The 26,634-nt window shown below is 46.0% G+C and overlaps 2 protein-coding genes across 3 annotated transcripts; one reads left to right on the top strand and one right to left on the bottom strand.

Moving 5' to 3' along the window:
* The first annotated feature begins 1,467 nt into the window (after positions 1-1,467).
* Positions 1,468-21,905, top strand: GDNF (glial cell derived neurotrophic factor). 2 transcript variants are annotated; one of them, XM_038125483.1, is made up of 3 exons: positions 1,468-1,596; positions 2,877-2,975; positions 18,473-21,905. In XM_038125483.1, exons 2-3 carry the CDS (start codon positions 2,903-2,905, stop codon positions 18,955-18,957), a joined length of 558 nt encoding a protein of 185 aa, XP_037981411.1. In that variant the 5' UTR covers positions 1,468-1,596; positions 2,877-2,902; the 3' UTR covers positions 18,958-21,905. The 2 variants fall into 2 exon arrangements, with proteins under 2 accessions (XP_037981411.1, XP_037981410.1); XM_038125482.1 differs by having other exon boundaries at positions 2,877-3,074.
* On the bottom strand, positions 1,524-2,906 carry LOC119696023 (zinc finger protein 318-like). The gene is made up of 2 exons (XM_038125484.1): positions 2,702-2,906; positions 1,524-1,913 (listed from the first exon to the last, which is right to left on the bottom strand). Exons 1-2 carry the CDS (start codon positions 2,731-2,733, stop codon positions 1,559-1,561), a joined length of 387 nt encoding a protein of 128 aa, XP_037981412.1. The 5' UTR covers positions 2,734-2,906; the 3' UTR covers positions 1,524-1,558.
* Positions 21,906-26,634: the final 4,729 nt, after the last annotated feature.

Raw genomic sequence — 26,634 nt, 5'->3', positions numbered from 1 at the left:
AAGCCGCGAGAGGCGGAGGCAGCGGTCTCCGGACCGCCCGCACAAACCCTGCGCTGCCCAGCCGCCCGCCCGGGCTGCGCCGCGCTAATTCCGCAGCACCGGAGACATGAGGATCTCATACCTCCGGACAACTGCGTGAGTCATAAATACACGGCGCAGGGCTGAAAGTCGACACTGTTTACAGCGACTTTGCCGTGGCCTTCGGCGAGTCAAACCACCACCCCCCGAGCAGGGGCCGGGCTGCGCGGAGGTTCCGCATCCCGCACCCCGCACTGCGGCTTCCGCGGGGGACTCGCGGCGGTGGCGGCACCTGCGGCCGGCGAGGGGCAAGGAGGGGGCGGCCTCCCCGCCGCCGCCGGCCGTCGGTCGGTCTGTCCGTCAGTCCGTCCGTCCGTCCGTCCGTCCGCGCGAGCGCGGCGAGCGGCACTGGGGAGGGACGCGGTGTTGGGTTACCCCGGCCCGGCCCCGCCGCCGCCGCGGGGCCAGCGGGTGCCGCGGGGCTGCGCCGGCGGCCGCGCAGCCCACGGTATGTCGGGCCGGTGACTTCAGCCGGGAGATATTTGGAGGCTCCGCGGGGTCCGGTGCGGGGGGCCAGCGTGTGTTTGGGTCTGAAAGCGAATCAGCGGAGGGCGCGTCACTGCCAAAGGGCCCTATAAATCCATCTGCGGCGCCGAGTCGCCCTGGCAAAGCCCCCGCGTTCGCACGTCCGGCTCCGCGCTCGCTCCGTCCGCGGGTGCGGCGCCCCCCCGCACCTCGCCCAGCCCCGCGCCCCCACCCAGCCCCGCCGGCGCCCGGGGAGCCCGGCGCGCCCAGGCCCAGCCGGAGCGGGCGCTCCCGACACCGGCCCAGCTTCCCGCCGCGCTCCCGCTTGGATCTAAGCTTTCGCCGCGACGGGACCCCGCTCTGGAGGAGGAAGCCTCGCTGCTGCCGCTACCGGCTCTACAAATCTCACTGCCGGCCTCTGATTCTCACAGCAGGCTGAGGGAAGGGTGGTTTGATTTTTATTTTTTTAATCGTTTTCCCCTTCCTTCCTCCGCTGGGGTGGGGTTTTTCTTGGTATTCTTTTTTTCTTTTTTCTTTTTCTCCCGCCGTGGTGTGCGTGTCCGAGCGGTGCGCGGCTCCCGGCAGCGCTGGACGAGCTGGCGTTACAGGAGCGCTGATGTCTTCATCTGACTCCCCGCAGTTGTTGATGGAGTGTCTTTCTCAGATTTCCAGGCAGGGTCCCAAGCGCAGCGCCCAGCGCCAGCTCCCGCTGCCAGGCGGCGCTCCCCGCGGCTCGGGCCGCTCCCGCCGCTGCTGAGCGCGGCTCCGGGGCCGGGGCGGGCAGAGACCCCCGCGGCGCCGCTCCTGCCGCGGGCACAGCACCTGCGGCGGCGGCGGGAGAGGCCGCCGGGGACTGTGCTGCCGGCTCCCCGCTGCCTCCATCCAGACTTGCGACCTTGCACCCCTTCCTCCATACGAGTCCCCCTTCCCCCCTCCTTTGAGCGAAGAGGGTGCCGGCAGTCGGACCCCGACCTGCCCACATGAATCGTCCGGCCGGCTGGTCGACTCCACGGCGTTAATGTCCATCTCGGGTCCGACGAGACCAGCTCAGAGGTGAGGGCGAGGATGGGTGCGCGTGGGGAGGGTGAGGCGAGCGGGCACTGTCTCCGGGGGCTCCCCGCAGCTCCCCGAACACGACGAGGTGCGAAGGCAGCGGCCGGCGGAGAAAGCGCGCACCGAGCGGCAGCCGCGCCCTAAGCCCCGCCGCTGGACCGGGACCTCCGCGGTTCCCCCGCGGCGGGGCTGCTCCTCCCGGGCCGGACACTGCCCTGTGCCGGCGCCCGGGCCAAGCCGAACCGGGCCGGGGGCAGCTGTTATCCGCGGGCAGAGGGCAGCGGGTACGTGCCGTGGCAGTCTTCGGGCAGGGCGGCCTGGGAACAAGGAGAAGAAAAGAAAAAGGGACAAGGGAAGGAAAGGGGAGAAGGGAAGAGGAGGGAAAAGAAAGAGGATCGGTGAAAAAAAGAAAGAGAGAATGAAAGAAGGACTAAGGGAGGAGAAGAATATAAGGATTGGGAAATGGGAAGGGAAGAGGAAAATTAAAGGGAGGTAGAAACAAAGGGGAACGGAAAAATGAAAGTGGAAGGAAAAAAGGGAAGGAAGAAGGAAATCTTGAAGTGAGGGGGAAAGGAAATAGGAAGAAAAGATGAAGACAATAGGGAAAGAGGAAAGAATGGGGAAAAGGGGGAGTATAAGGAAAAAAAGGTGACAAGTGAAGATGAAAGGAAAAAGTGAGAAAAAAATAAGAGCAAAGAGAGGACTGGATAGGGGAAGGTAAAGGGTGGGGGGAAGAAGAAAGGGAATAAGAGAGAGGAAAAAGGGAAGGAGGTGAGGGAAGGGGAAGAGAGGGAAAGGGAAAGGGAGGTTTGCTTGTAGCACATCAAGTCTGCACAGACCAGCACCCCAGATCAGCCCAATCCTCCCTGGTCCAGCCTGAGAACAAGTGCCCTGGTGCTGCCCAGGTGCTCGACAAGCCCAAGGTGACCTGCCCGCCAGTAAGCACAGGGGCATGGTCACACTCCCTGTCCCTAGAAATAGACTTGTGGGGCCTGCATGCCTGCCTTCCCCAATGCAGCTTTCTCAGGCATAAAGGGACTGGAGGCCATCCTGTGCCTCCCTCTCCCACACCACTCACTTGCTGGGAAGAGCCCACCTCACTCACCCAGGCTGCACGAGGAGCAGTTGTTGTTCCATCCAGTGTCCTCAGGCCTGTCCTGGGGGAACCAGTGTGATCTGGGGTGCAAGACTGCTTAGCTTTGTCTCAGGGCTGGCACAGCTGGGGCAGGACTGGGGGAACATAGCAGCTGGGAGCTAACCCTGCCTCTCCTTTCTGCCAGGGGCCCGTGTTGGAAGGAGATCTAAGATGAAGTTATGGGATGTTGTGGCTGTCTGCGTGGTGCTGCTCAACACGGTCTCCACCTTGCCCCTGCCCACCGGTAAGACGCCTCCCAAGGGGTCCCCTTCAGTGGTAGAGGGACCTGAAGATGATCTCTCCCCCATCAGCCTGCTGCCTCCCTATGCTGTGCACAGTGACTGTAAGAAACATTCCCCTTTGTAGCAACTGCTGTCTGTCTTGCTAAACTTGCTTCCCTTTGCTCAGGCGTAAGGATGAGGAAAGGATCCTCCCATTTTGTGCCCCTGTTTCTCCACATGCGGTGTCATTGGCTTTGGTCTTGCTTGAGCAGCTCCAAACTTAGTCATTCTCCAAAGCTGGGGGTTGACAATTGCAGTTGCAATGCCCCCTGCCCACTCCAGCCCTGCCTTCCTGGCAGTCTTAGGATCCCTCTGGTTGAAAAACATGGGGAGGTGGGTGGTACAAGTTTGTTGTATGCAGAGGAGCCGAGAGGACGACCTAGTTCACACCCCTCGCAGCACTGGCGCTGAAACTCCTTCTCCACCGCCTCAGCCTCCTCTCCCTGTTCAGACCTGCCAGTGCAATTATTCTCTGCCTGTAGTGGGCGCAAGTCCTGATGGAGGTTTGGCCCCGTGATGGGAGGCACTGTACATATCCTGGAGTACTGCTGAGCTTCATTAAATCCTCCTTGGATTCTGATCTCGAAATTAGTGTGTCTGCATGGAAATTTACAGAAGAGTAGCTGTGGCAGGGTTAGGAGCTTGATGCAGAGCAATCCACATGAGCTAGCTCGCAGAAAGACAGTTTACAATCCAAATGACAGATAATAATGCCTTGCTAATAATAGGGTCCTGTACCTACAATAGCAGGTACAGAATTTTCACAGTGGTATGTGAGAGCTATGTTAACTCTGGTGGCTTTTTAAAGAGAGAGGTAATAGGACTCAGTAAGAAATGGTAGAATACTCACATGAATAGTGGAGACGTTCGCTTAGCGAAGGTGCAGACGCAGTTTGAAGGTTGCTTCTTTTGCCCTTGCTCATCCCCCTCTCTGTTTAGCTTGTTACAGGATACAGCCAGTATCCAGTAATTTGGATTCATTTCTATCTCCTTTTCTGGAGGCATGTCCTTTCCCTGTGCCTGCCACAGCTCCAGTCACAGGCAGCCACACTCTGGTTTCTCTGTGAGCAGCCAGGCTAACGCAGTGTGGAGGCACCAAGCACTTGCTGTGACTTCACTTTGACCCCTCCCAAACACCCGTCTCTTCCATACACACACATTTATGCCCTTGCCTTGTCTTCTCTCTTCCCTTCTCTTGCTAGTGCTTCCCCCCTGCTGGAATCTTGCCTAGGCTCCCACCTCCACGTGTCCCAGCCTGGGCTCCTGCTGCTCAGACTGGCAACCCTGACATCCTTTCAGCCCCTCCACACAGGGAGGTTGGCCAAAAGTGTTTCCTCAGAGTCCTACAGCCTGCCAGGATCATGGGGCTATCACACATGGTGATCTTCTTCTCCACGGCAAGCCATGTGGTGGATAAGTGTTGTCCTGCAAAAGGCAGTGATAAGCTTTTCAGGCCACTGTGCTGTTCCCCTCTGTACAGGTTTGCTGAGGTGCTGGTGGCAGGAAGAGCATTAGGGGGAAGCATCATTAGTCAGTTTGTAGCTCTCACATAAACTTCAGGGTGGGAGAGCATTAATGCTCCATCTTTTCTGAGTGATAGTATTTGTACAATGCCTGCTTTTATCTTGGAACTCCTTTCTGGGAATATGGTCCCTGGTAAGCTGATTCCTCTACAGCAGCTGAAGGGGATAGGCAGCAGTAGTGGTTCTCTCAGTTTCTAGTATCCAAAACTTCTCATCATTGCCTTCCTGTGGCATCATCTTTTTCCTTTCCTGTGGACTGGATAAACAAGAAGCAGGAAGAAAGACAACTCGTGTTTTACCTGAGCTACGGTAGTATCAATATTATCTCTGTTTCCAGGGTACAGACATGGGCTTAGCCATGCAGAGCTGGGTCAAAGGTTATTGCCCAGGGTAGTCATTTGAGAAAGGGCTGATAGTTTGGTCTCGATTTTTTTAACTCTGTGTATCACTAACAAATGGGCCTGGCTGCAAGAGCAAAGGAAGCAGGACTGTTCTTCACATCAGAAATTGAGGAAGACCCACGGCATTCCTGTGATCTTTGTAGGGCAGTAGTTAACACAACAATTGAGTCTGAAAGTTAGAAATTCATCTCTATGTTGCAAGTCAGATGAGTCAGAGGAGACCTGCAGAAAGGTAAGACAGCAGTGAAATACTCTGGTGCACTTTTATGCTGTTTGTAGTTGATTTAAGTGTGCAGTGTCTGGAAAACAGTCTGCAAACAGGCTGTGAGGCTGATCCTACCCAGGCACATCACTGCCTTCCTGCTGCAGCAGTACTTTGCTCGAGTCACCCCCCCATCAGTGTCTTTGACATATTTGTTCTCTCCACTTACAGTTTGGTGGCATGCACCCTTCAGCACAGGAAAGACATAGAACTAAGTACACAATAGGAATCAGTGTCTACAGTGTAGATCCTGTAGAACCTTCCCTTTCCACTTGAAGGTTTCTCTTGCCATCAGAGCACAATATGCCACAAGCACAGAGGTGTGCTTGCAGCTGCCCGGCCGTCTGCTGGTGCACCTGCCATGTATCCACATCTCCGTGGGTGCTGTTGGTCAGCTGCTTTGCTAAGGGCTCTCGCAGGAGACAGCTCACAAAGTGGTGGGAGCACCATCATCGCCTGTGTTGCCTCATATGCACAGGGCAGTGTGTGGGCCCTGAGCAGGCCTGGGTGCTGTATGCGTTCAGAGAGGTGCTCTGCTGTCCCCTAAAGCAATCCCTTTGCAGGCTGAGTGTAGTCGTTTTGCTCCAAGGTCCACTACTCTTACTCCAGAGAAGTTGTCTCTCATACACCACTTCCATCAGTGCTTGGTAGGATTGTGAGATCAAGTCCACCCCTAAGGGCGGGCCAAACACCTTGCTGGAAAACACATCTGTTTCCCAGCCCCTTGGCACCTTTTTGTGTTTTTGTTTGATGGGGTTGCTTTCTCTGCAAAGTACTCTGAGGTCACCTGATGTTACCCCGTCCCTTTCAGGCTGGCTTGAACCCCCCTTCATTTCAGGCTCCAGGCAGGGTTCTAACCTCCTGGGCTGATCAGGTGTAATGTGCTGACCTTTGCTGTTCAGGGCAGTAATCAGAGATGGCAGAGGGTGCTAGCAATTGCAATCTTCTGCATTTTTAATTGGACTGGAGGCTGGAGTATCCTCCACAAATGCAGTGCATTGGAGATGAATCCAGTATTTGTAGGTGTTTTGGCATCAATATTCATGGGGTAGCTTCACACCCACAAAAACCAGAATAGATGTAGAGTTTGTAACTGTTTCATTGTTTCCCTTATGCTTCAATCCTCAGGAGGAAGAACACTATTAGCTTAAATACCAAATGCAAGTAGAACAAATATAAACCATATTATTATAAACTAAATAATAAGTCAGCAGCCTCAGAAGCGTGACAGTGCAGAGGGAGCCAAACACTTGTTTGCATTATACACAGTCGCCAGTGAATACATCTTGTAACTGCTTGCTGTTGGATGCACATAATCAACATGTACATGAGGACTGGAGTGTCCTAAAATCTATTATATGATATGTATTCTCTTGATCAAGTGAGAGCCTTTACTAAGAACTAGTGGTAGGCAGGTAGAATTAAATGAAACATCTCCCCATGGGATTTTCCCTCCTACCAAGAGGAAAAAAAAGATTTTTTGCATGTACAACTACTGAATGGTCATTCACTGCAGGAGCTCCTTTGGTATATGCTGTGGCACACCATGGTGTGTGTTTATGTTGTACCTCTGTTAAAAATTCTTATTCCTGCTAAGGTGCATTTAATGTTGAGTTACTGGTTTTAGATGCAACTTTATTAATTAATATGAAAAGTATCTAGAAAAAATAGTGGTATTATAGGGCTCTTTAAGGCAAAACCAGTATTTAATTATGCTTCCAACTGAATGCATTTCCTTCCTTACAATATTTATTAGGCCCATTCCATGTCACGAACTACAACTCTCAAGTTTCTACCCAGGCTTTCCTGCTCAGCACACCTACAGTGTGCCGTATGTGCTTTAGACTAAGACACCCAGGAGCTGCAGAGGTAACCTGCCCTGCACAGCAAACCCAGTGCATCAGGGAGGTTATCAGCCACACTGAGCAGGTGCCACCCTGTGCCACCTGATCTGTGTGTGCCCAGCACAGCTGGTGCATCCAGCACAGCCAGTGCATCCTGCTGGTGTCCAACCGAGTGCGCCTGGGTGCCTGAGCCAGCACGTGTATGTGCTAAAGTTTGTTTGCATAGGGACACCCAGGTTCTCTAGGCATTCAGAAATCCCAGGCATTCAGATTGGTCTATTCATGGGCAAAATTATAGAAAAATAAAGAAACCAGGCAGAATGTGGTTAAATCCACAGGCATGTAGCCCTAAAAGCAAATTCCTCTGCAGTCTCAGGTATAAATACTGAATATACTCCAGTGAAGAACACTCTGTCACTTAAAGAAAAAAAAAGTTCTGAATTGCAGGATAATAAAGTTCTATTTCTCATTTTGAGTTATCCTTTGCTGAAAGTGTTAGTTCCTTGCTACTTTTCAATTTAGGGACTTCAAAAGATTGGCAGTGAAACTGTGGATGCAGTTGGATGTTTTGCAGGTGTTTATTGACAGATAACATACCTGGACATACTTTTCTTTGTTATCTTTCCTAAGACTCTTCAGTATATTTTAGGAATACCCGTGTTCAGGATTTGCAGATGAAGAGCTTCAAAACATTCCTTGAAAAGCTGAAGAATTCAGTTGTGTTAAAATATTCATTAGACTGTCACTGAATTCAGTGGAGGAGGCATTGTTTGTCCACGAGTAGAAGATCCTCTTATTGATAGAGTGTAATGTCTTTGTAAATTATACTGTTCCTGGTTAATAGTGCAAAAAGCAGTTTTAAAATAATTAAAGTTACAAAGGCTTTGAGAAGCCATTTGGGCCATCAAGTCCCACCCTGCCACAATTACAGGTGTTCAGAGGTGAACATCTAGTGCAAATGCCCAGCTTTCATCCCTCCCCCACCACCACTATTTAGAGATCACAACATAAAACTTGTAGTACATAGGCCAAATCCTACATAACTACATTTGTTGTGGATCCCCATATTTCTGAGGTAGTAAGTGTGAATAAGTAGAAATAAACAAGCAATACAAAATACTGCAGCGTAACCATGTCCAGGATCATCAGACATCTAAATAGGCCACTGACACATTAGTGCTGGTAGAGTGGTTAGCACTGCAGAGTGGTCATTTTTTATGAAACCAGCTCAGTTTCTGACCAAAAAATATCCTTCGGTAAAGAGAACAACAGGAAAGATTTCAGTTGTTCTTGGAATTTCAATTGCAATTGCAAAGAGAAGAAAGAAAGCAGCTACAAATAAAATATTAAGACAAAAAATGAATGTTAGAATATGTTTTAAGATCAAGGGCTTAAAATTCTTGTGTTTCATGTAGCAGCATTTTTTGAAGGGATACAGCCACTCATATGACCTAGGAGAAGTTTAGGCTGTATGTATTATACATCACTTGCACTGAAATCTGCAGGTACATTTCTTTGAAGTCTGTGTGACTTGAGCAAATACTTTAAAGATTGTTGGACAGGAATAGTCTTCAAAATAAGCAAACACTGAAATCCATGTATTTATTTTCTTGTGTTGTGGCTAGCAGTGTTACAGGAGTATGCCAAAACTTCTCTGGTAGCCATGCTTTTACAGGCAAGCTGGTCATATCCCCTTTAAATAACAAACTGTGTACAAACATCTGGACTATCTCTGCTTCCATCCAAAGCATATGTGATTTCTTTGGCTAAGTCAGCCATTACTTAGGAAATTTCTGAAGGGAGGTGGCACTCAGTGTAGCAGTTGGGAAGGACCTTGCTCGTCTGAGGCCATACATACATCTCTTTCTGGCAAAGTGCCAGTCCACACTTGCCAGCGTGAGTCCTTCTGCACTGGAGTACAGGCACCTGCCCTAGAGCCAGGCAGTGATTACTATAGCAAGAAAAATTTTCAACTAGCAATATTAAAACCTTCCATAATTTTCCTTTTGTAAACACATTGAAATTTTGTAAACGCAGGCAATTGAAAGGCAACAATGAAAGATCATGTGTTATTTATAGATCAGATCAAATCTGATACAGCAGAGATTGCCACAAGAGAAACATCAGCCAAGATCTTGCCCAGACTGCTCTGCCAGTCTACAGCCACAGGGAAGAGACTGGGTTAGGGTCCCTTTAGAGTCTGTTCTTCCTGCTTTGCTGCATGTCTTTGTTCCTTGGGGATGCTCTAAAACCCAAAGGGAGATGTAGCATAAGAGCACAGGCATTCTAGTAATAGCTGATGTTATTGATTTAAGCGTGCTCTTTCCCTTCAGTGAACTGTTATTAAAGAGAGGCTGGATTAGCATTGTGGGCTTTTACTGATGTCATAAGAGAGCTGGGCTGGATCACTTCTGCATCAGGGATGGTGAAGAAAATACCATCAGTATTTCCTCCATTAAAACCTGCATGCTTGACAGTTAGCTGGCTGCATGTGTTCTTGCTAACAAATGTCGCAGGTTTCGGGTCTCGCTCATGTACACTCATCCAAGGCTCTCACAGGATTTGAGGTTCTAGCTTAACCAAATATTAGGAATAAACCTAAGTTTTTACTGGGAACCTGGGTATTTACTCAACATTGCATGGATGTGGAAGGGTACCAGATCTTAGGGAAGAGTCAACAGCTATGTGTCTTGCCATTTGGCTCCTACTTGGTTGGTGGCTTCAGGCAGGGTACTGGCACTTTTCCCATCTTCTGCTTTTACACTCTTCATGCTGTAACTTCTTCTGATGCAGGGATGCTCTGAGGGTGCTCACATATCCACCACCCCAGAGGATAAGGTCCTAGTGCAGATGGTTTCCTGGCAGCATCTGCAGGAGATGCTACAAAATCTCAGGTGCTACTGCTGAAAAGCCGACTGTTCTGTGGTACTCAGAGGGAGTGATTCAAAGCTCTGTGCCAGAGGCAAGATTGCATCCTCCTGTTGCTCCTCTGCTCCTTGACTGCTATTCCTCTGCCCACCCCAGAGAGGCCAGAGGTGGAGGTCAGCAGAGGAGGGCAGGCCACTGTTGGCAGGGTGCTGTGAGCAACCTGCCTGGACTAGGTGAAGAACAAGAAACTCCTGTGAGCAAGTCATGACGTCCTCTACTTCACACAGTCCATCTGACCTTGCTGTTTCCCCCTACACTCAGGAACTTCCCACACTGGCAACAGCTGTGGTGGTCCTGTTGTCTCCTCACTTTCTTCCTCTATTGAGAACCAGCATTTCTACCTGCAAGAAGGCAAGCCAAGTACAGAAAAGGAGGCACTGCTGAGCATGGCAGAATGAAAATACAAAGGACTCTGTGGATTGTCATTATGATCAGCGTGGGAAGCTGCAGGGTTAGCTAGTGAGCTACAAATACAGAGCTTGACTGCTCCATCAGGAGCAAGAACACCAGGAAGGTCAATCCTGTGCCTTTTACCAGCGTTGCCTCATTGTACCTGACTGGTGTGAGTGGCCCTGGCATCACCCACCGGGTTATTTGGCACTTGCCTTGATGAGAGACAAGTGACACCAGGGAGAGGCTCCATTTCTAAGGGCTCTCTGTCTGAGGGGAGCCACAGCATGGGCTGGGAGTGAGGTAATACAGAACTGTATTAAACATTTAAGGATGAGCTGACCCTGTTTTTTTTGATGCTCTGTTTTCTAATGGATGCAATCAACAGGTTTCCATTTCACTCTTGGTCCCATGGATTTTCAGGCAAGGCATGAAACCAAAGTCATGCCTCAGAGAGGTGGTATTTTAATTGTTTAAATCCCAAAAACATTTCAGCATACTATTTTTAATGCCCATCTTCACTTAGATGCATTCATATAATATTGTCTTTTTATACCAAATATTTTATTTTCAGTGAAACAAATGTTTTATCCCCACCACAGTTGCTACTTTCTCGCTTTTTAAAGCAGAATGTTCATCACATTAGTATTTTTAACCTGGAGAGAGTTGCACTTCCGCAAACAAATTGCTCCAGATCTCTCCTAAAATACATCCCTGTGGTGTGAGATGGAGGCGTTCTGTGTTCAGGCAGGCCACATCCACTATAATAAGCACCTGAAAACAGTACTGAAAAGCAAGCTAAATATTAAAAAATATATTACATAATGATTATGAAGTAATAATTTGATTATAAAGGTCCCAGATTAAAGTACCAGAACTGTTCTTGAAAAGGGGCCATTTAATCCTAATGCAGATCTGGATCTAAATTTTCTAAATATTCCTTACCATTACAATGAGTTGGACTAAATCCTTAGAACTTTGAAATCATCCTTCAGGGTCTGATCCTGGTGTTTGAACTTCTCTAATTGAAAGATTGTGCTCAAGTAAACTAATTTAATTAAGTGTTTGGTCTAATGTTTTGAAGTGATAGCTATACAATGTCACAAATGCAGGCATAAAAACTACAATCTAAAAGCAAAACCTAATTTTATAATGTTTAATATACCTTTCGTGACTTCTGTTACATCACTTCAGCTCAGGGTTTGTAAAGTGCCAAATAATGTGGCAGTTTTATGAGGTTGAAAAAAAAAAAAAGGAAAACCCACCTATATAAATCATTCTTCTGCAGTATACAGGGTTTAAGGTTTTCTTGTATGCCATAAGAGACAATATGGTTAGAAGATACTGTAGTTAGTCTTTTAAATCCATAACCAGGCATCAAAAGAAGAAACTGAATATTTATCTCAAAAATGGAAGGTCCAAGCCATCAGTGTGTGATCAGGTACAAGCTGAGGATTTCTTGTTTTATCATGCTAGGTAGCTGCAATTGCACATGGGGGGCTATTTGGCTTTAAAATGAATCTGTTCATAGCAAAATCAAATTAATAGTTTAAAAATGTAATTGTGATCACATTTGAACAGACAGAAATAAATTGTCCATTTTTACTTAATGGAGGCTGTTTTTTAAATAATGGGATGCGTTTGATGTGAGTATCCATTTAGACCTGTTTCATGTAGAAGTCTATCAGAACATTTTTTAATTTATTCTTCGAAGAAGCAGAGGGATCAGATCCCAGTCCTGGTGTCACATGGTGTCTCTAATTAAATAAAAATGCAAAGACAGATTCTGGGGGCTGTAGTGGGGAAGATGCCCACAGGAAGGCATATTTCCCTGCATTCCCAAAGTAGAACTCGGGGCTGGATTTCCCCAGGGGCTAATGGGGAGTGCCATGACTGTTCGGCTGCAGGATCCTTCACTCAGGCATGCTGCCAGCTCTTCTTAGGCCCAGGGGACAGAGACTGTGCTTGGGGACAGGCAGGTCAAAACTTCAGGTTCCAGAGAACATCAGTGAGGCAAGAATTTCAGTTTGCATTACAGAAGGATGTTCCAAACCTAGCTTTTGGTCAAAGCTATGATCTGACTCTGCCCTAAGTGCTCAGAAAACAAGCAAACAGCGAGCAGATGATGCAAATATTCTTGTGTTTGTTTTTTGGGGGTTTAATTGTTGGGGTTTTTTTTGGTTGGTTGGTTGAATGGTTTGGTTTTTAAATTAGTATTTTAAGTGAGTCTCACTCCTTCTGTTGAAGGTGTTCAGCAACTGTGCCCCCAGCCTGATCACTCTGCTAGATTCCTATTTGTATCAGTCTTGTGACATTTCATTCTTTCTTTCTTTGCTTTTTTATTCATTTTTCGGGTTATATGAAAAAATCTTCACAGATCAAGAGCCCTTGTTCAGCTGGACAAGGGATACAGAGAAGGTGCTCAGAGGCACAGTGGCACATGGACTGTCATCAATACCCAACAGTCTTGATTCTCTGACCCTGGAAAACAAACTTGTCCTCTTGTTGCAACCATAGGAAAAGGCTCTGCCTGTTCCAGCCTGGGTGGCATGGTAATGAAAGAGGGAGCATGGAAAGGAGCTGCAGGAGAGTGAGCTGAGCACAGCAGGACGCACGTGGTGGATGCAATTCCCACAAGCCCTGCTGCCTGCCCCAGGCTCCTGCTGCAGAGACACTAGGCAGGGATGATGCATAAACGCCTGCAAGTCCCTGCACCCAGACTGCCTCCAAGGGACTTCTTCAGGGATCTGGACAGTCAGGAAACAGCTTTGAGAATTGTGACATAAAACCCAAACATAACCTCATGACTTCACACCAGTCTATGGCACCATAGTTTAAGTGGTGGGGCTCAGCCTATCACATCCTCCCATACTTTGAACAAGACATACAGAGACCCTGTGTTCTCTAAGGGAGGATTTTACTTCTGAAGGACATACATTCCTTTCCTTTGGGAAACACATGTTTTGAGGAGCATCACATGTGCAAGACAACCTTTGCAAACCTGTATTGAATGTATTGAGCACATGCTGCTCTGGCTATCCTAACATATCCTATCGTATCGTATCATATCCTATCCTATCCTATCCTATCCTATCCTATCCTATCCTATCCTATCCTATCCTGTCCTGTCCTGTCCCGTCCCGTCCCGTCCCGTCCTGTCCTATCTTGTCCTATCCTGTCCTGTCCTAGGTGGCTTTCAATTTTTAAAGTCTATTCCTTCACACCCTGGAGCTTGAGACTGGGGACTACTCTTCAGAGATCTTAGCTGCTTTAATGCCATTATCCCAGCGTTTTCTGCTGGCATATTGCACAACGTGACAGGCATCTGTCATGTGTTTGTTCTCTCAGCTTTTCCAGCAGAAGGCAAGTGTCGTCAGTAAACTAGTTTGTTTTGAAAAAATGTGTATGTGTGTGTGTATAATTAGTTGTATTTGTGTGTGTGTATGTGTAAATGAAGCACACATACACTCACACATGCAAAATATGTATCTGCTCCTTAGGGGTGTGAAATCCCCCCCAGCAAACTCTGTCTGCTGCACTATCAAGTCAGCACAGTCCATGCAGTGTGAGAGAAGCTAAGATGCTGTGAGACTATAAACATTTTCTAAATAACATTGCAGACAGAGGGGTAACAAAGTGCCCCTCTATCAAACAGCTATATTCAGCTTACAATTCATCGCTACACGCTAACGCTACACCCCCATGAGTGCGCTGATGTTCCCTGGCCACAGCTCAACACCCCTGTTGCCCCCAGCAAAACTTAAAACAGTGCAGGGACTAAACAAGTGCTCAGCATGTGATGTCTGTGGTGCACAGAGGTCTCAGCATCCCTGGAGCACATCAACCATGTGCCCATCAGGATGGGGACATCCTGCAGTCAGTATTCTCCACCTTCCCTTCTGTCTATTAGCCTTTTATGGAGTTTATTCATAGATGTTATTGCTTATTCATGTATGATGTCTGGTGGTAGCTTCCTCAGCATTTACCTCTGGTTTCAACCCGTCATGCCTGGAGTCAATGCTGGTGTTTCCACTGGATTGCTCTGGGTCCTATTTCAGCAGTTTTTCACAGTGTTTTATTTCAGGCTCTAGGTCTTCACACCCATGCTTGTTGGAAAGCTGGAAATCCCTACGGAGTCATGACTGGCACCTCAGCCTAGGGATAAGACAAGTCTCTCCCTTTACACCTAGTTGTCAATCTTTCTTCCAGAACTCTGTGACCCATTCCTAGTGACTGCTTGTAGTCACACTGATGACTGATTTATTAAGCAGTAGAAAATTAGCTGATTGCAGGGATCAGAGCTGTTGCTAAGACTGTTAAATTATGGAAGCAAACCTGGGGTACCTTGGCAGTCCATTGGAAGCTGCCAAAAGAACATTGCTGCATTGCTCACAACCAGTTCGGGGCTCCACAGGCAGAGGAGATTGTTGCTTACAGAAACTTGCAAGGTCTCACTGAGTAGCCCAGTAATGCAGCTGCCACTGTGTTGATTTGATGTACCCATGTAGCCTGTACCAGCACATGTAGTTTAGGTGGGCATACAGTGACCAGGATCAAGAAGACCTGCACATTTTCTCAAGGGAGCTCTGTGCCTACTGTTTCCACCAGTTTCCTATTATCACCCACATGCCTTTTGTCTCCTCCAGTGATGTAATCTCCAGATATTGGGGAGTCACTGCAGGAGTCTTACTGGTAGATTTGCATACCTGCATGGGGTAGTTTCCAGTTCCCTGGGCTGAAGAGAAAGTCTGCTCCGGAGGCAGGAAATTGGAATTCATCTTACTAATAGTACTGGCATTCCCCCAATGAGTCTCCAAAATATATCCTGGTGTTGCCATAGGGCATGAGCAGAGCAGAGATCTTCAGTTCCATTAGACACTTGAAACACTTCTTGCACAGTTCATGTTAGAGCCTTAATGACATTAGCAGGACCAGTCTTGCTGCCAACAACCCCATTTTCTGGGTGCAGCTTGTCTGTGTGTGTAGGTAGCATTTCCCTAGATGAATGCTGTTGGTTTGATTATTTGATCTACTTTTTGCCCTACTGCTCAGACCTTCTGGAGGGTCGACAGTGCATGCCTGCATCACCAGCATTGCATGGGGCTCTTTTAGTGGCATTTAGTTTCCTCAACCTGAAATATCACAGGCCGCTCACAGCGCAGAAAGGTCTCAGTGGCATTACCTCCCTTGGTGCAGCTGGGTAGGAATCACAATGAACCAGGATAGATCTCAGCGTGCACTTTTAGCAGGAACACAGTCCACCATGTGGGTCTGCCCTCCTCCTATCTACTACTCTCCAGGATGTAGTTGGCAGAACAGTGCTTGAACCCTGTAGCTGTCTGATTGGTATTTAGCCAAAGTACACTCCTGCCTATAGCACTCTCACAGGGATAGGTGTTTTTTTTGCCCCTCAGTTGCAAGCCATTTAAAAGTGATGTGCTGTGCTGGATTATCTCTTCAGTTAATCCATAGTTTTATTTCTGCCTTCTTAGGAGAGGGAACTCTCACTGCACGGGCAGTGTGCCAGACTTGAGATAAGTATAAGGCTGAAGGTTGCAAACAATAATCTCTACCTCATAACCTCGGTCTCGTTGCATCATCCTGTTGGTTACAAAGGTTGTGCTAAGGAATACATGAAAGAGGTGTGGGCTGGGGTAGTCACAGTGGTATGAGAGGAGGGCAGTTGAAGTTCAGAGTGGAGAAGGCACTTCTAGAGCCATCTCCCTTCTCCTGTAGGGCTACATCCTTCTCTAACTTGGTTAGACTAAGAACTAGTTTCTGTGTAGGAAATCTAGAAACTACTCAGTCCTGAGCAACAAGTGCCTTCTGCTAGCTACTTTCCATCTGTATCTGTGTCAGGGCCACATTTGTACTTCAGCAATGGGGGTTATATGAGCTCTATGTGGGTCATCTTTTTTAACTGAGTCTAGAAAGATGTCTAGCCCTTGAAGGAACATAGCCCGCCCATTGCCTGGACCTGGTTCTTGCTTGGTTGGGCAATACTTGTACAGACCAGCCTGTTCTGCAAAGGAGCTGGTTGGTGCATCCAGTGGGCACATCCATCCAAGCAACCCCTCTCCAGTAGGTATGGCTCACAGTGCGTATTTTGGTACCTACTACAGAGATAGAGGAGTGCAAGAAAGGTGTTCTTACCACGGTGTTGCAGGGATATGGGGTTGGGTTCCACCTAGCTGTACAGATAGCAGCCATCCCTCCTTCATGTCTTTGAACATGAACACTGCTCTCTGGGATTGTTGTTTTTAGCATGGATAAAACAAAGTGTAATTCACTTTTTTCAGTTCCAAACTCAGTCAATTTATAGCACCCTGTTTGTCTTGTATCACCCTCATTACGTGGAGGTACAAGGTTTCCATCCTCCATTACTCTTTTACCAGTCTAAACTATTTTGCTGGATCCATCCACCAGAAAACATATACCTCTGATTCCTCACTGTTGATGGATGGAGGCCTCTAGGATGTGGCTATTTCAGGCAGCAGTCCCCATTCCTGATTATGTGCAGATGCTCTCTGTTTCAGTAGTTTTTTGCACTGGCAGATTTGGATTCTGCTGCCCCCCATCTCCTCTGTATCTGGTGCTTCGACTGAGGATATGAGGGTGCACTTTTGCTAGATAGTGGGGGCAGCCTCATGCCTTCTTGCTTCCTGTTAACAGAATCCATGCTACCCTGTTTGAGCTGGGTACCTTTGCTACCCACTGGGATTTCATTAGGGAAGTGTGGTGATGAGCCTTTTCCTAAGGAGCCATTCCAATCTCAGCACCTCACTGAGTAGGATCTTTTGTGTAGGTACCAGTTCCTGACCGGGTGCACTGCACTGGATATTGCCTCTCCCAATGTTTGGTGTTCCTGCAATATTTGTAGGAGTATTGGAGATGGATATTCCCATATATGCAAGACCGGTGTGACGCCGGTCTGTTGTATGTTGGGTTTTAAGAGTTAAGTGCAGAAAGGAGCATTCTCTTAGGACTTCCTGGAAAGGAAGAAGTCTTAATTTTTGGAGCAATAAATATGAAAAAAAAAATCTCAATATTGTAATATAGTTTAAGATACGGTCATTAGTAATGCAATGTAAGGACGGCCACACACAGGGTCCTGACAGCCTGGCCCTCTGTTACTTCTCTGTATTCACTAAAGCAGGTAATTTTGAGAGTTTTAGTCCATGGGAAGATTAAGGATCTCAAAATGCTTTTTTTTTTTCCAAATCATGATGAAATGGCAAAATTTGGAACCATTTCAGAGCACATTTAATTTCACCCTTCTTGAAGAGGTTCATTCTGCTAGTATCAAAACATTTCATTGACTTCATCGTACAATTTACTTGAATAATTCATCAATTATATACCAAGTGATAAATTAAATAGAATAAAAATTAAATTTTCATAAAAGGAAAATGCATTCATAATATTTCCCTAAAAATTAACTAATACTTCTATTCTGACCTATTTCTACTCAGTGTGATCAGCATCTTGTGATACAAAACACTTACATGAGAAATTTTTCAAAAGCTATGAAAATAATTATCCCCTAGAAGCAGTAAAAACCCAGGCATTCATCCAGGAATAATATCTCAGTCTGGTACCCCAGGAAATCCTCCTTCTGTCATGCCCAAAAACCTTATTGACAGGTGGCTTTGGCAATACTAACTGCTGCTGGTGTGAAAAGAAAATAATTAACAACTATAATCAAAAAATTGCTTTAAAGAAACCTATTCCTGTTGCTACTTTGCTGGGAAGAGTCTGTATAACCTCTTTACAGTGGCTTCATCCACCTCTTCACTAATATTCATAACATGACATGTTATTCCTTCCCTCTATTTCCAAGGGCTCATTCAATATTAGAAGATGTACTGAAACGCTACCAAGCATCAGCAGACACGCACAGAAATACAAATACGTCTCATTTATCTTTCCCCAAATTAATTTCTGTGATGACCTAAACCATTCCAAATTCTCCTTGATTTCTGAGGGTCCTGGGCATGTGTTCTGAAGTGATGGGCAGAAAAGCTTGCATGTGCGTAATATTTTTGAGTTGTGAATGGACAAACTTAATGATAACTGATGTGTGACAAAACCTTTTCTCTCTTTCCCAAACAGCTAATATGCCAGAGGATTATCCAGATCAGTTTGATGAGGTAGTGGACTTTATTCAAGCCACTATTAAAAGACTGAGGAGGTCACCGGATAAACAGACTCCGATTTTTTCTAGGCGGGAGAGAAACCGTCAAAATGCAGCCACAAACATAGAGAATTCCAACAAAAAAGGAAGGAGGAATCAAAAGGGCAAAAATCGAGGATGTGTCTTAACAGAAATACATTTAAATGTGACCGACTTGGATTTGGGATATGAAACCAAAGAAGAGCTAATTTTCCGGTATTGCAGTGGATCTTGTGATGCAGCTGAGACCACCTATGACAAAATTTTAAAAAACTTAACCAAAAAGAAAAAACTGGTCACTGACAAAGTGAGGCAAGCCTGTTGCAGACCCACAGCCTTTGATGATGACCTGTCCTTTTTGGATGATAACCTGGTTTACCACATACTGAAAAAACATTCCGCAAAAAGGTGTGGATGCGTCTGACAGCTGCATGTCCATGCGGCACCAGTTTTCCATTCCTGCTATGCTGCAAAGAGAGGGACCAAGGTTCCCAGGGAAGTGTCTGCTCCAAGTGGAGGAAAAAGGACCAAGAACACAGACTAAGGAGCCATGAGAGCCTGGGGATAAGGAGGCATGCGGCAGAGTAGAAGAATGGAGACTTCTGGCATCCTATGGGGATTTAGATAAAAGCTCAGGTGGAGATGACGATGGATGGATGATGTGCACGCTACCTTTCCTGTTTGACTCAGTCCACCATCAGTGAGACTCAATCCATGAGGAACGTGCTTAAAAACACAACCCTGCCATACCACGCTGTGTTGTAGTTATGCCATGATATACCAGTTATACCAAGAAGCTTAGCTAAGAAGTAGCTTAGGAGTCCCTTACTAATCCCCTGTGCCCTCAGCTCTACTGAAAGACACATTGTGCTACTGCTCACTGGAGGGCAGTTCCTGAGTGCTTAGGACAACTCCTAAGTTATAAGATTACCCTTGTAAGTAAGATGATATTGGGCAAATATCAAAATGACCAGGCTCAAGTTCTTATGAAGCAAAACAGTTCCACTTACTGGCTAAGTTTGGTTATTTCCATCTTGCGTTTCTTCAAAATGAGTGCAGTTTCTTCTGCTACCTGTGAAAACAAGTTGAGTTTTTAAGCACTTCTTCCTAGTATAGAAAGAGAAATAACAAGCCCAGCCTACACAAAATGTGTTTCTTTAGGTTTACAAAGGACTAACGTCACTTGCATAACTACATTTCTATTTGGTCATTGTGATTGAGAGAGACTACTTGATGCAATGCATCCCTTCAGAGACATAAGTATACAGAAGATATTTATTGAGATTAAGTTATTGTTATTTATTACAGTTCAGTAATGAGTCTCATTATTTATTAAAGTGTCTTTCAAAGGTGCCAAAGTAGATGGCACTTGGGGATATAGAGAGACAAAGACGTTGGGAACAACGATCCATGCTTTTGATTGAAGGTGTTAACTTGAATGCAAAAAATCACTTACTTTACCTTTTTTTCTTTTAAACAAAATCTTGATTATTTTCACAAAAGGTAGTGCTGAAGCCTGCAGCCCTTATTCCTGTCACTAAGCCTTTTGAAAATTACTGCAGTCGTGCATGCGCAGGAGCAGCAATGGCTCTGGACGAGTGAGGGTCGCAGGACTTGGCTCAACATTAGCAATTTGTTAGAAGAACTAATTTTAGTCATATTTTAAATGTAGCCACATTTTTTCTCACACTTTATGCCAACTGACCTCATATAACTATTGACAAATGGAAAATAATCACATTTAGCCTTATAATTTCTAGTTATATTTATTTAAGCTTTTCCTTCCATACTTCCGTATAGAAGAGGTTAAATCCCTCTTACTAGTTAGCCCTGGATTTAATATAGCCTGCAAGTAAACAGTTGTGTTAAATAACCAGAGTGTTTTGTATAATTTGCTGAAACATTACAGGATCATACCCATGCAGCAGAACAGTCCAAGTTTCCTTAGGAGGAGGGAGGTTGTACAGCAAAGGTGTTAGTACGTGACCGCTAACACAAGCTCTCATTCTGGAGACATTTTTCCCAAAAGAGCAGGAGTGCAGGTCACTAGACATACCTGACAACCAGTGAAGCATCAACTCCCACAAAAACAACATGAAAAAAAAATCCTCATTGAAAACCATGGTCCAACCTTTTATCTCATGCATGTAATGGCTCTCCATACTCATTTTGCCCTGGGCCCCTTGGGGCACCACTGAAGAAGGGTCTAGAGGTCAAAAAAGTCCAGAACAGGCATAGAAAGGTGTACCAGGTGTATGGCATGTAATTCATCCCCGACTTCCGCCACTTTCCTGGGCGGAGGGAGGATAGACCTGGAGAACCAGCAGCAGGGTCTGTTCTCACACTGCCACGGGGACGCCGTACCCTCCGTGCAGCCAGGGGTGGTGACACCACCACAGTGGCACAAGGTGGGCGCCGAGCGCCTGCCAGGGGGAGGCTGAGCTGCGCTGCCGGGCAGCTGATCGGCGACAGCGCTCAGAGCTGTGCTTTCTCTTGCCGCAGCTGATGAAAACTTGCCTCCAAGCATTATCTGTGCAGCTTGAAGAGGCTGCAATCAAAGCAAATCTCTATGTTCAAAACACAAAAGGGTAAAGTTTGTGATTTTTTTTTTTAGGTTTTTGGTTGGTTTTTTTTTAGTTTTTAGACCTTACTGAAGACAGGAGTGTGCTTCTCTGGATTTTTTTACTTCACCTGCAATTATATGTCTCAGTCATTTGTGTTAATCAACCAAAGTTCTCTACAGACTTTATTTTTGTACAATATTCATTTTATAACTTTTTACAAAATAAAATTCATTTCTATTGTTACATGGTTGTTGTTTGTGCTTCCCCGTCATACAGTTTCCAAGTTACAGTGTTGCCCAGTTTCCCAGTCTGCATGAGACAATGCTGTGGGGCCAGAAAATCCTTCATGGAGTGAAACCTTCCTCTCCTATCTCACCAACACCTTTAATGTGGATCAGAGGTGTCTGTAGCTTCTTATTGAAACATAACTGAGTCACTGCAATAACTGACTTGAAAATGCATGGTGAACAGTAATAGTAATCTCTACACAGGGGCAAGCTTCAAGCTTCAAGCTTCAAGCCTCTGAAGTTCTCCTTTGTTCACGTGGCCTTGGCTATTGATGGCAACAATTCCTGCACTCAGAGGAGATTGCATTTTGCTTTGCTAATCCAGGTGTCACATCAGTTGGACTAAATTCCATCTACTTTGTCAGTTCTTTTTTTTTTCATCTTTAAACAGGAAAATAAAACTCAAGGAATTTTCTTTTCCACCATGTTTATGGAACAGATGAGGACAGGTTTTGTGGCTGTGGCCAGCAACATTTCCTCAACTGTTTCATGTTAAGCTTTGCAGTTCCCATCACAGAGCCCATAAACACACGCAGACTTACAGGTTTCAACACCGCACTCTGTACTGCTGCAGAGAGGAAGAGGGAGCGTCTGACAGTGAGCCAGAGTGCAGGAGATCAAACAGTCCTAATACACAGCATATGGATGCCTTGGTTTCATTTGTGCTGGCGGGGACCATGCACGCAGCTCTACCCCAGCTGCTGGAAAGCACAGCGAAACTCGCAAGCCTGGCTTTTGAAGCGCACAGTACCGAAGGCATTCCTCCTCACATGCCACTGCCTCCACTTCTTGCAGCAGAAGCCCATCCATCACATGCAAAAGCTGGACACAATAAGCGTTTGGCATGGGAATGACCTGCAGTTCCACATTCAGAGGAGATTGTGCACTTTCCCAAGAGTTGGAGGGAGTGTCTATGTCAAACACAGCTGTGAGGAGCTCTGAAGTTTAATCTCTGTTCTTACAGCCCTTCTGTCTTCTATTACAGGGATGGGGAAGCAGAAGGTCAATGCAGATGCCTTCCTTGGTCTTATCATGCTCTGAGTGGGCCATGAAGCAGCTGGCAGAAGCAGTGTTCCTTGCGTGGAGCTGTTTCATCCTTCATCCCCAGCCTTCCTGGTGAAGACAATATTGGAGAAAACTAAAGAGGCTCTGCTACTGCAAGAGCCAGGCTTACCACTGCTGAGCTGGCACCTGCAGGCTCCTTTTCTGGTTAAAGTGAGGCTTGAAGTAGTTTTCTGGCACCCTGTATGTGTTAAAGCAGTTTGAAACCTTTAGCTGGCAGGTTGTGTAAAAGATTTCAAAAAAGGACTTCTTAGATTTTCATTTGTACCTAGCAAGAGCCAGTACTGGGCTAGACACTATGTTGCTGCTTGAGTAGCAGGCATAGCACTATCCTGGATCCCTTCTGGATGATAAGACATGCCCCAAGATAGATCAAATTTTTAAAAGGGAGAGGATGAGACAAGCACCATAACTATTTACACTTACGAAAATCAGGATGTTAAAATCTTTATTACCCAATATCTTGTTGGTTTTTTTTTTTATTATTTTTAAATTTTGTGTTGAAATTTCTTGGATTGGTCAGCATAGTGCTGCCAAACAAGAATGACTGGCTAGAGACTTAGGACAAACTATGACTGTCTAAGGAAAAGGCAGGTATTTTGCAAGGAGGGCTTATTTACTGATGCAGCTTGGAGTCTTATTTACTGATGCAGCTTGGAAGTACTGATGCAGCTTGGAAGTCTCCCTCTGTGAGACCCCTCCAGCAGAAGGGATTGCAGCTGTGTGCTTCCCACAAGCAGGACATCAGGAGAGAAATGGTCATAACAGCAGGTCCTTCTGCCATCTCTCCATCCCACAGCAGCCTGGAGCTGCTGGTCTTAGTAGAAAGAGGATGAAGTAGGAAGAACTGTGTCTGATTTTGGGTTGTTTCACCTCTACCCACAAAAGTGGAGAAAGACAAGGGCAGCCAGTGCCTCAGTCTGGAGAAGCACAGGAGGAAACCAGAAGCAACCTCGTTCATTGCAGTCTGGATGGCTAACTAAAAATACAGAGGAAAATATCAGGATGAGGAAAACAAATGGAGCTGACACATTGTATAAATAGGTCTTCAAATGTCACGCATGGCTGGAACAAAGATGTTTTGTTTCAAAGCAAGAGACAACTTGAAATGGCTCAGTAATACACATTGAGAAGTTTGCTTATTTGGAACAGAGCTCTTCTAATGAAAAGGTTAATTGTGTTGCAATGGAAAAGAAAAAAGGCAAAGCAGAGGCCAGGCCTGCACTCCTCACCCTGACAAAATTTCCCACTGGCGCAAAGTGAAGATTTTCTGTCACAAACATCATAGGACTGAACTACTAACATTCCAATAAATTATACAGGAGGTATATTCATGGTCAGTAGGTATATTCATGGGTCAGTAAGAATAGCTAAATAAACCATATATTCCAGCAGCATAAATCCCACTGGCTTTCAGACAAGTTGCAGCAGAAGCCAGTGAGGGAAACATGGTGCTCAGGTCAGTCTCATGCTGAGAAGTTTCCTTTGTCAGGCAGTGAGCTCCAGTACTCAAGGTCAGCACTGAGATGTCTCCACTTGCCATTGTTTGTTTCACTGCTGAACTGCAGTATTTTGTTCACTTTTCCCCAAAATGTTCACTCACAAGTGAAGTGAAGAAAAAACAATGGGCTTTTGAAGGCTGAAAAGGGCTGCTGTAATTATCCAAAGAGCTGATGTTTTTGTCCTCAACTTCTCCAGGTTTTTTGACAGCAATCTGAGCTCTACCACATGTGCAGGTTTCCTCCCTCTGCCCAAAACCTTTGTTTTTCTGTCTGCTGGCATACTTGATGAAGAAAGTTTCCTTCTCTGTCACCTTAGGAAAGGCACAAATATTAGTCCCTGGTGCAGACTTGCACACATTTTCCGCACGTGATCCTAAAGCCACGAACATCCTCACCAGCACTACTCCATTGGCTGTTGTGGAGCTACTCCAGCTTCATAGGAGTCTGAATAAGTATATTAAAGCTGTTACTTTCTTAGCATTCACATACAAATTGAAAAACTGTATCCTTGTACAATCCCCCAACTCCATCTATTTCTGTTTCTTAGAATCATAGAACGGTTTGGGTTGGAAGCGACCTCATTTCAACCCTTCTGCCACAGGCAAGGACACCTCCCACTAGACCAGGTTGCTCAGAGCCCCACCCAATCTGTCCTTGAGCACTCACTGGTGAGTGCTCAGCTTCTCTGCCCAGCTTCTCTGGACAGTCTGTTCCCCCACAGTTCAGAATTTCTTCCTAATATCCAGCCTAAGTCTACCATATTTCAGTTTGAAGTCCTTCCGCCTTTTCCTATCACTACCTGCAATCATAAAAAGACCCTCTTCAGCTTTCTTGTAATCCATTAGTTACAGGAAGACTGCCCTAAGATTTCTCTGAAGCCTTCTCTTCTCTAGACTTCAACCCCAATGGTCTCAGCCTGTCCTCAAAGGAGAGGTGCTCCACCCCCCGATCATCTTCATGTGTTTTGAGATTTCCAGAGCTTTAACACATTTCACTCTGCTCTGATCATGTTCCTAACTCCTCGGGTTTTTTTCCCACTGGACTCACCCACAGTTTTCTCTTCCTGGACAGCCTCATGACTCACACTTTAATCTCTGGCTTCACACATGCTGTAAACATGTCCCATAATTCTTATTTCAGGTTAATATCATTTTACTCTGATCCAAACAGGGTCATCAGGCACTTCTTGTTAACATTCAGTATTATTTCCAAGAGGAGTTTCTATCTGAGGATGACATTTTTTCTTTAAAAAACTCACAGCTTAGAGATCAATTTTGAATTACTGTATTTTGAAAGATACAGAGACTCCTTTCCCTTTTTCTGCACAGGACTAGGCAGGTTCTCTGAGGCTCAATGTACAGTCAGAGTAGGATGAAGATCTCTCAGCACCCCATTTCGTACAGCGGCCCTCAGCTGGGAAAGAAAGGAGCAGAATAAAAAAGCAAACTGGGAGTGGTATTTTCCTTAAGAATCCCATCCCAGACCAAAAAGTTCACATTTCAGAACATTCTGAGCCATGTTTTATTGGTGTCTAACAATCCTTATCAGGTCTGTCTTGCTGAGAACCTGCCCAATGTGAATTAGAGCTCCCCTGTACTCTGGGGCAACTTAATTCTGTGCAATGCAAGCAAGAGCTTCTCTGCTGTCAGTGAAACTGCATTTCATCAGTTACCTACCCATTTTGATGTCCCAATGAGTTGCCAGACCTCCACCTTCGTAGTCCATGTGGACCTGTCCAACCTGAGGAACCTGCATATTTCTCACCACCTGTGTCTTTTCTCTGTCTTCTATCTGGACCACAGGGAATAAGATGCTGCCTTCAGGATGCTGTGCAGGAGCAAACCCTGGATTTCCACAGAGGCACATCAATATTTTCTTTACTGTTTTCCATTCTGTCTCCAAAAATTCCATTCAGGTGCGAGGTGAGGAACTCATTAGAAACATGACTCCAGAGGCAAAACGTTACATCTGTTTGGGAATCCCCTTTATTTAACACAGGACTTTTTGCCAGCTATCAGGTCTGAACCTGACTAATTCCAATTGTGTTGGCCTATACAAGGTATCATGTGCCAGCCAAAATAAGGGGTTTTTTATGCTGAGGTGAAAGCATTGTGTGCAGTGGCCAGGTGCTACTGCACACAAGGGGTTCAGGGAGAAGCCAGAACGTGGCACATGCCATCCACCCCCACAATGAGACTGTCAGTGGAACGGGGTTTCTGCTATGCCAGGAGACAAGAGGGTAAATGCAAAAATGTATCCTAAAAGGAAAGTTTCTATGGCTCGCACGTGGACAGGGTGCCTACCAAAAGGAAAAAAAATGAAGGCAGTCCAAGGGGCCGTTTGGGAGGAGCTGAAGAAAACCCTGCAGCAGATTTTTTTGTGTTTATCTAGGACATCAAATTCTGCTTACAGCACATGTTTTCCTGTCAAGGATATCTGGTTTCATTTCAGCTACAAATGTGAATCTCATTTTAAAAGCCAGAGGAAGTCAGCGATAATGAGACATTTTTGCAAGGAGTACAGAAACCTCCCTTTCTGATTCTGACAACTGGCAAAACAAAATATGGAATACTTAAAAAGGTTCTCCAGAATCAACAGTTCTCTTGGAACTTTTTCTGCTAATATATTAAGAAAGGCTTGGTAACACCTTAGGCTGATTTCTTTATGTCAGTAACAAGTGACTAGT

Source organism: Motacilla alba, chromosome Z, assembly GCF_015832195.1.
Source record: "Motacilla alba alba isolate MOTALB_02 chromosome Z, Motacilla_alba_V1.0_pri, whole genome shotgun sequence".
NCBI classification, from domain to species: Eukaryota; Metazoa; Chordata; class Aves; order Passeriformes; family Motacillidae; genus Motacilla; species Motacilla alba.
The sequence above is the reverse complement of the archived record's forward strand: the minus strand, read 5'-3'. Positions and strand labels throughout refer to the sequence as shown.